Source organism: Lithobates pipiens, unplaced genomic scaffold (genome assembly GCF_037356315.1).
Source record: "Lithobates pipiens isolate NorthernLeopardFrog02 unplaced genomic scaffold, aLitPip1_a1.2 Scaffold_16, whole genome shotgun sequence".
Classification (NCBI taxonomy): Eukaryota; Metazoa; Chordata; class Amphibia; order Anura; family Ranidae; genus Lithobates; species Lithobates pipiens.
Window position 1 is genome coordinate 483807782 of NW_027507748.1, and position 10237 is coordinate 483818018.

Here is a 10237-nt window from a genome sequence, read left to right on the forward strand (position 1 = left end):
TTTTTTTCTATAATAAATATCCCCCAAAAAATATATAAAAAAACATTTATTTTCCTCAGTTTAGGCCGATATGTATTCTTCTACATATTTTTGGTTAAAAAAAAGCATTTATTGATTGGTTTGCGCAAAAGGTATAGCGTCTAAAATAGGGGATAGTTTTATGGCATTTTTATTTTATTTATTTTTTACTAGTAATGGCGATGATATACAATTTGTATCATGACTGTGACATTATGGAGCTATTTTGGGACCATTCACATTTATACAGCGAACAGTGAGATTAAAAATGTACTGATTACTGTGCAAATGTGACTGGCAGTGAAGAGGTTAACTAGTAGGGGGCGCTGCAGGGGTTAAAGTGGGATTCCGCTCTTTTTTTATTTTTTTCTTACCTGTCTCACTGGTGGGCGAGTGCTAGCTTCGATTGGCATCCACGTCCGGCGTTTATTTGACCCCCGGCGCGACGAATCTTTTCTTCAGGATGACTTATAAAAACCTGCTCTGGCATTTTCCATTTTAACTGTGGGCGTCTGCAGCCCACAGGCATTTACTTCCTGGTATATGATGACGTCTGGCTCCCAGCATGCTCCGCTCCATCTTGCACATGCTCAGTGAGAGCAGTGACAAGGAAAGAAAAACTTTCATTGTCCCCCATGGATTCTTGGGAAATTTCCCAGGGACCATTGCGAGGACGATAGCCACGCCTACTCCCACGGGAGGAGAACCCGGAAGTCAGCTGAAACATCAGAAATAAAAGGTAAGTAAATAATAATTTTTTTTTTCAGGGTTCGTTTAGGTAAGTATGCTAACTGTTGATTTTAATAACATGAACTTTCATTTTTAGGTACCAAACCACTTTAAGTGTGTCCTAGGGATGTGTTCTAACTGTAGGGGGATGGGCTACGTGTGACACGACTCTGATCACCACTCCCGATCACAGGGAGCTGTGATCAGTGTCCTGTCATTAGGCAGAACGGGGAGATGCTTGTTTACATTAGAATTTCCCCATTCTTCCTCTCCGTTAGACGATCGCGGGTATCCCCGTGGACATCGAGTGCGATCACACTCACGGAGCTCGCAGCGGGTGCATCCACAATGCCACGTCTTAAAAGGAAACATACAGGTACGTTAATATGCCTGTACATGCCATTCTGCTGACGTATATCAGCGTAAGCCGGTCGGCAAGGGGTTAAAGAGTATGTCCAGGCAAAGCATTTGTAGTTTTAGATAAAGTGTGGAAGTATAAGAACCCCTGTTAGATTTCCCCCCCCCCCCCCCCCCCCCACACTTAGGCTTACTTTACACCTGTGGCAGACCAGACCTTGCAGCCCATCAGAACTGAGACAGATCTGCAGTAGATTGCTTTCATAGGCATTTGTCAAATGGTGATGAGGTTGTCATCTCCTCGCTGTCTGTTTTATCCCACACCACAGTGCTGCAACCAAGGTGTCATTTTTGTCACAGTCATGAAATGACTGGGTCACAGGTATGATTGGAACTTATGTATTTGTATATTATGAAGCTTTGTGCTGCCCCAGGCATGTGCCCATAAATGCCATTTTAAGAAATACAGTCCTGCTGGCAGCGCCATGTGAATATATTGGCACATCCCAATGCAGATATCTCTCCACTTATTGTTCTCAGAGGTATCTGCTTGTCTACAGCTACTACAGAAAAGGATCCAATAATCTATAATACTACAAGTACGGTATTTGTCATGTATGCTGAGCCATTTTATTCACCAAAAAGGTTCAAAAATAGTGCAAGATTTTAATCCCTCTCCGTTATGCCAACTGTCCACCTAGTACTCTCTAGGAAGAGTTCCTTCTGCAATTTACAGATGGATCAGTGATCCTTTTTTCAAAAGTTTGTCCAGATGGTTCTTTTTTCAGTTGCCATCAGTTCTATTTAACAGCAGTTCACTGAAATCCTATTCAAGTAGGTGGGCCACTTGGACTAAACAAGCATTTGTAGATACCCAGTTAGATTGTATGGGTAGGTGCCTGCTGTTAACATAAAAGTGCATTAAAGAAATAAAAATAAAAACAAATAAAAAAATAAAATGCATGAAAAAATACTTATCTTACTTTGCTTTGCTTTACCTTTCCTTTGCATTGTAGACATAACTGGACCTCACAGAGGGATCTTGAAAAAGCTTAAAGCAGAGTTCCACCCAAACATTGAACTTCCGCTTTAAGGGAAGGTGACCCCCTGACATGCCACATTTGGAATTTCATTTTTTTGGGGGGTAGCAGATACCCTCTTTTTAGAGGGTTATAGCTCCCACTTCCTCTCGGGGCACCACGGCAAGTTCACCTCTCCCCCCTCCCTCTCGGCAATCATCTGGGACACGTCACAGCAGCAGAGCAGCTCACACATACGCGCATTGCATGCCTGGCTGTGAAGCCACAGCCAGGCACCCACAGTGACAATATAGGCTCTGCAGAGAGGAGGGGGAGATGATCGGGGTTTCGTTTCCCTGCATCGCTGGACCCTGGGACAGGTAAGTGTCCAATTATTAAAGGTCAGCAGCTGCATTATTTGTAGCTGCTGACTTTAAATTTCTTTTTTTTTTGGGATCTCTGCTTTAAAGTGATACTAAACACATACTGTTTAATTTAAATTATCCCTTTTCTTTCTCTATGTGGATGATGGCACAGTAATTATTTTAATTTAAAAAAAAAAACTAAAACATCTAAGCACTTTCTTTCCTAATTGATATACAGCTGTCACATGACCCAGCTCTTTCCCAGCCTGTCTGTAAGTAAACAGTGGCAGGCGGAGCTTCTAATCGCTTAGAGGCGATTCAGTTCGCATTGTGCGCTATTTATTCATTCATTCATTCATGATGGCCACGTGTTTAAAATAAAGAAAAAAACAGCCATTGGAATACAGAGTAAAATAATGTCCATAAACTGTTTTAAATTGGCATACAAATGTGTATTTGAAATAAAATCTTTATTATTTTTGGCAATGGCAACATGGTTTGGGTGGATTTCTGCCAGTCACCAGCTGTTTCATGCCCTTTTAGCCTGTGTCTTAGAGTAACAGGGAGGAGAAGCCTCCAATAATCAAGACATAATATCCCACCTTCATTGTGTTTAGCTGGTTAATGGACATGAGTGGGCTGTCGTTACCACTGTGTATACACCCACGTGTAACTCCATAGTCACATGAGCTGCACAGATGTGATCAAGGAGGAAATGCTCAGGGTAGAAAACACACTGAAAACAGAGCATGTGCATTATTTGCTAACGCTGCTTTGTAAATCCCCAACTGCATTGGGGACATGGGCAGGAAGGGGGTGGGAGCAGAGAACAGCAGGATCAAGTTTTTTTTCAGAATACAGAAAACGAATCCCATAGTGACTGAGTGAGCGTGTACAGTATGTAATATTGTGTTTGCTGAACTTAGTACAAGGTCTGACTTTACTCATTAGAATGTATCTTTATTGATTTAGAGTAGTTAGAACAAAAACAAAAACATTTTTACTATTGATTACTGCAGCAGCACCTTTCTCATGCCTTATCTAACCATCTGTTGGTGCACGTTTTATATAAAACTAGCAAAGGCGTGTCAGGTAAATTGTAGTAAATGACCTTTATGTGCATTAGAAAAAAGTGAGAAAATTTACTTTTTGTTTTGTTTTGGGGTTTTTAATAATGCCTTGATTTCTATGAAGAAATTATATAAAAAACAAAAAAAATAAAAAATAAAATCAACAGATAAAAATCTGTGTCTGGGTAATAAAAATGTGTATGGATAGAATGAATAAAAATACAACACACATGGTCAGAACACATCACATCGTGTCAACTGTCACTTTTTAAATTACAGTCAGAACATGTTACATGTCAGCATGTGGAAACATTCTACTCTGTAATCATCTGTCACTCTGACGCATACATGTCACTATGGTTATACTGGAGACATGGATGTGAGTTTTGAGGAGCAGATAATTGGAATTACTACACTGACACTGACCGACTAGGTAGAGAGGAGTTATTGGTAGGCAGTATTCACAATGGATGTCATGGGAGCTTGTCAGGATAAGAGGTGGCATGACCACTGCTAACTTCTGCATAGCTCTTGGAGTAGGGTAATCTTCATCACAATGTTCTGCCTGTTAGGGGGCAGGGTAATCTCCATCCCACACTTCTGCCTGTTAGGGTACAGGGTAATTTTGATTGCATAGTTCTACTTGTTAGGGTGCAGGGTAATTCCATCCTATAGTTCTGTCTGTTAGGATACAAGGTATTCTCCCTCCCATAGTTCTGCCTGTTAGGGTGCAGGGTAATCTCCATCTCATAGTTCTGTCTGTTATGCCCCGTACACACGACCGGACTTTTCAACATCAAAGGTCTGACGGAATTATTCCGGCAGACTATTCGATCGTGTGTGGGCTGCAACGGACTTTTGATTCACAAAAGTCTGACAGACTTTAGAAATGGAACATGCTTCAAATTTTTCCGCCAGAACTCTGCCGGACCCAGAAATCCGCTCGTGTGTGTGCTAGTCTGACGGACTAAAACCGACGCTAGGGCAGCTATTGGCTACTGGCTATGAACTTCCTTATTCTAGCCCAGTCATACGTCATCACGTTCGAATCCGTCGGACTTTGGTGCGATTGTGTGTGACCAAGTCCATTCATTCGGAAAGTCCGTCAGAACTCTGTCAGAACTCCGTCAGAACTCCGTCGAAAGTCTGCCGGACTTAAGTCCTGTCGTGTGTACGCGGCATTAGAGTGCAATGCAATTGCCATCCCATAGTTCAGCCTTTTAGGGTGCAAGGTATCCCCCCCCATAGTTCTGCCTGTCAGGGTGCAAGGTATTCTCCCTCCCATACTTCTGCCTGTCAGGGTGCAAGGTATTCTCCCTCCCATACTTCTGCCTGTCAGGGTGCAAGGTATTCTCCCTCCCATACTTCTGCCTGTCAGGGTGCAAGGTATTCTCCCTCCCATACTTCTGCCTGTTAGGGTGCAGGGAAATTGTCATTGCATAGTTCTGCCTGTTATGGGGCAGGGTAATTTTCATCTCAAAGTTATGCCTGTTATGGTGCAAGGTGATTTCCCTTCCACAGTTCTGCCTGTTAGAGTGCAGCGTAATCTTCATTGTATAGCTCTACCTGTTACCGTGCAAGGTAATCTCCATCCCACACTTCTGCCAGTTAGGGAGCAGGGTAATCTCCATCCTATAGTTCTACCTGTTGGGATACAAGGTAATCTCCATCCCATAGTTCTACCTGTTAGGGTACAAGGTAATCTCCATCCCATAGTTCTACCTGTTAGGGTACAAGGTAATCTCCACCCCATAGTTCTACCTGTTAGGGTGCTGATCCATGTTCAATGCATTGCTCTGTGTGTTAGGTTGCTGGGTAATTGTAACACCATAGTCCTACAGTTTAGGGCGCAGGGCATTTTCACTGCATTGCTCTGCCTGTTAGAGTGAGGGATAACCTTTACTGTACAGCTCTGATGGTTGGGGTGCAAGGCATTTTGTCTGTATAGCTCTTCTTGTTAAGATGCAGAGAAATCGTTACTTCATAACTCTGCCTTCTAGGGTGCAGAGTAATCTTCAGTGGTTAGCACTGCCTATTAGGGTGAAATGTTAATCTCACTGCATACCTTTTCCTGGCAGCGTAAAGGGTCTTGGAGGGGCAGCGAGCGTCATAGGTTATCATCAGTCATGGTGTGAAATTTTGGTGTAAATAGAGACCCGTTAGAAGGATTGCTGCAGTACTGGTGGGCAGAAGTTTATGGTTTATGCTGTTCAAGGAATCCTAACAAGTACCTTGTATGTACTATACATCAGATATATCTGCTCCACTACTGATTCCAGATTTGCATCCTTTACTGAATGCTTACATACCGAATGGCAAATGTCAGCATTATCCTAATAACTGCACGGTTTTAAAGCATTAAAGCAACCTAACCTAGGGGAAAAATGTATTCTAGTAATATAAAAAAAGTACTTTAAATGTAAGTCTAAATAATTATATTGTGCATATTCATCATAAAATGTTATTTTTATTGAATTTATCATTGTATTTATTTTTATTTACTATGACTTTGTTTTTTTACTTTTTATGTAGTACACAACTGCAATGGGTTGTCTTTACCATTATAAACTAGCATATGGGAATAAATGTGGACATTAGTCAGCATAAAGACATATGAAGAATAAAAACGATCGTGAACATTTATCTGCAGGAGATGCATTGTCCTGGGACGCACACGGGGTTAAAGAATACCTCCAAGCTGACATTATCCAGCTGTAATAGATACAGTGGCCAGACAATGAACAAGAAACATATGACAGACACATAATCTATAACAGCACACTAGTGGAACACTACTGGAAGTTTATCTTTTGTTATGTGGATAATTAAGTCTGGCTGCTTCTTGGAATGTTACCCCCCCAACGGATCATATATAAAATACAACTAAAGGCACAACTTAAGTCGAAAGGCATCATTGCTATACTAAATGGAAATGCATTACATGATTTACTTCAGCTATACCTTGACATCACTTTGATACCTGAACACAGAAGGATGTGTACTGGGGTATCTACAGTATATGTCTACATCAATGCCAGCAAAGAGAAGAGAAGAAAGCACAGCATGATGACTGAGATGGCAGGCACAATCGGTGGAACTACCAAAAATAAACATAATAAATGCACTTACAGCAGCCAGATTCAAATATACAGAAACCCTAAGTGGATAACATTTGTTTTTCTAAAGCCTCGTGTACAATAAACAGGTTTCATTTTTTTTTTTTTTTTTTTTTTTTTTTTACTGCTTTCACTTTTTTCATCCATTTCTGCATCGTAGGGCTTCTGATCTCCCCCAGCCTTTTGCAGCCATTTACCGTCTACATGCATGCATCTCCAGCATTGGCTACATGTCATTTATCAAGATGGTGACAACGGTGGAACATGCATGTGCAATTCGTTTCGGCACATCTGCTTCAAGTTTCCAATAAAAGCCCATGTGACATGGTGACCAAGCAGGACAGCCATTGGGAGACACAGCACTGTCACCCTGTAACACAAAGTTACCTAGCTACATAGTTAGCAGGTTGAAAAAGTCCAGCTAGTCCAATCAATAGGAAGAAAAAAATAAATAGAAAACCTTTATATACAGAACCCTATACACAAGTGCCTGAATAAAAAACTGCCACAGAGAGATCGCCGGGTATTATTTTAATGAAAGCTGTCGATTTGGAAAGATTAAAAATGACTTTTGAAATTACACAGATTATTATTAGGATGTTTAATATTATTCGTATTATTATTCGATTTTTGGTATCATTTTGATAAAGACTACATGACATTTTTAGTAATTGAGTTTACATCCACTTTAAGGTTGGGTTCACACCATTGCCGCATACGGCTCCCAGCAGGGGTGCGGTGCGTCCTGGTTCATTGTTTAAGGTCCAATTTCAGCCCGAATTTTGGGCTGAATTCGGACCTGAAACGGACCAAAAGACGCACAGGACGCCTGTGCAAATTCGCACCCAAGCCGCAGCGGAGATACGTGAACCAGCTTCATTGAGAGCCAGTCACAATCTCCTGCTATTATGAATTGGATTCAGAGAACCAACATCCAATTTGCAATGGTGTGAACCCAGTCTAAGGGTACATGCACATTTTTAGTGATTGGGCTTACATCTACATTAAGGGTACATGCATATTTTTAGTGATTGGGCTTACATCTACTTTAAGGGTACATGCATATTTTTAGTGATTGGGCTTACATCTACTTTAAGGGTACATGCATATTTTTAGTGATTGGGCTTACATCTAATTTAAGGGTACATGCATATTTTTAGTGATTGGGCTTACATCTACTTTAAGGGTACATGCATATTTTTTGTATTTGGTTTAGATCTACTTGAAGGGTACATGCACATTTTTAGTGATTGGCTTTATATCCGCTTTAAGGGTACATGTATATTTTTAGCGATTGGGCTTACATCTACTTTAAAAAAGGTACACACACACACACACACATATAGGGGTTTATTTACTAAAGCTGGAAAGTGCAAAATCAGGCTCACTTTTGCGCAGGGGCCATGCTAATCTTCTCTGTATCATTCCAATTTTAGTATATGTCCTGCCGAAACGAGGCTAGGCTCACTTTTGCATAGAACCCAATCAGCTTCCAGGTTTTATTGCCAAAGCTTAATTGAACAAGCTGATATTAGAAGCCGATTGGTTTCTTTGCAGAAGTCAGCCTGATTTTTCTCCAGTTTTAGTAATTAACCCCATTAGTTAATAAAAAAATGCAACTCATTTTTTTTAGTGGATCTTAATGCAGATGTATTGTTTCAATGGGGACATGCACACAGGTGTGTAAACATGCACTGCATTCAAATGTGTAACCAAAAACTGAAAAATCTGCACCTGAGGACATGCATTTTATGCACATACACGGCTATACATAGAAGCAAAAAGTGCATTTTGGGATTAAAAACAGAGCAAGACGACAATGAGCTGGTTCACGCATTTAAACGCATCTAACGCAAGCATTTTACTGAACATTGACGCAGGAACTCTTGTGCCAAAAAAAAATCAATAGAATTCTCATGGCAGCCAAAATTGTCAGTTTTATGACCATTATAATAGCTCACGGCAAGCATCCCAATAAAGCAATATTTGTAAACTACACACACTCCATTGAATAATATTGCTGACTGCAGTTGCTGACTGTTTGTACACAGAAGCAAGTTGCACATTATAACAGAAGCAGAAGAGTTGTATTTGTCAGGGTGAAATGGCAGTTACTGCAAAGGGTTAACCAATGAAGCGACAGTTGTGGTGTCAGGGTCAGAGGTAGGTTGCACTTACCTGTGATCTGCTGATAGGGGACAGTGACCAGGCTGAATCCCTTAGCACTATACGCCTGTCTGACCTCATTGCAGCTCCGAGCCTTCATTTCAGCACCGGTACAAAGTGACAGCAGCACAGCACCCCACATCCAAAGCATGCTGCAATCCAGTGTCCCCCCAAATCTCAGCAATACTTCCCAATGTCCACAAATGGCATCCAAGAAAATCCTAATGTACTGCCTGGCTGGGGATCCCGACAAATGGAAGAAAAGTTTGGATGAGGATCCTGGGAGGGAGGAAGGGATGGTGCAAGGAGCAGGAGACTAGGCACGACTCACCTGTGTGTGCAATGACAAGGGACACATGTCCACTCTACATAGTGCACACACTGTACACAGCACAGCCCTGACCCAGCACCCGACACCACCAAATCCTGGAGACACACAGGAGAACAAAACGTGCTCTACAATGCATTCTACCAATCTAACAACCGGGCTCACAGGGAAACGTGGACTGGACTCTGCCTGGAATAGACGAGCATTTCCACACATCCTTCCATCCAGGATCACTGCAAAACACTCACTGCTATTCCAATGCTCTTTTCTTCATCTCCACTTCATAAAAGGTCTATAAAAAATACAGAATTCAATATTAATAATAATTTTTATACTATATGATAATAATTAATAATAATATTTTCATTATATTAATAATACTATTTATATTACACAATAATACGTAATAATAATATTTGTATTATATTAATAATAATATTTTTATTATATGAACAATAATATTTAGCCAAAGCACAAAAAGAAATAAAAGGTAATGGAATTTAGTAAGTTTATTAACCCCTTGCCACCCAAGCCAATTCTGAAACTTCTTTCATACATGTAAAAAAATATTTTTTTGCCCCCTAAACATTCTATTGTGTATATATATATATATATATATATATATATATATATATATATATATATATATATATTATATTTAGCAGAGACCCTACAGAATAAAATGGTGGTCGTTAAGGATCACTGCAAAACACTCACTGCTATTCCAATGCTCTTTTTTTCATTTCTACTTAAAGTGGTTGTATACTCAAATTTTTAACTTTTACCTACAGGAAAGCCTATAATAAGGCTTACCTGTAGGTAAAAAAAAATATCTCCTAAACCTGTACGGTTTAGGAGATATTCCCCTCGGTATGCGCCGCTGACTGCAGCGGCGCATGCGCACAAGGGGATTCTCGGCCTGAAAATCCGGCAGTGGCCGGGCGGCCGGAATGAAATCTCCCGCGCGCATGCGCGGGAGTGACGATATCGCGGCTCCGGCCACTCACAGCGCCGGAGCCGCGATACCTGGAAGAAACGCCGAGGGAGCATGTCAGCTCCCTCGGCGTGG

General features: G+C 40.9%; 1 protein-coding gene and 1 non-coding gene across 2 annotated transcripts in view; both read right to left on the bottom strand.

Moving 5' to 3' along the window:
* Nucleotides 1-9376, bottom strand: part of GPC6 (glypican 6) — a 1045088-nt gene extending 1035712 nt beyond the window's left edge. Inside the window, exon 1 of the mRNA XM_077483046.1 lies at nucleotides 8853-9376. Coding sequence (XP_077339172.1) covers nucleotides 8853-8991 — 139 coding nt within the window. The 5' untranslated portion in view covers nucleotides 8992-9376. The remainder of the gene's footprint in view (nucleotides 1-8852) is intronic.
* On the bottom strand, nucleotides 8032-8133 carry LOC143986251 (U6 spliceosomal RNA). The gene has a single exon (XR_013276463.1). It is a non-coding gene; the product is annotated as a U6 spliceosomal RNA (small nuclear RNA).
* Nucleotides 9377-10237: the final 861 nt, after the last annotated feature.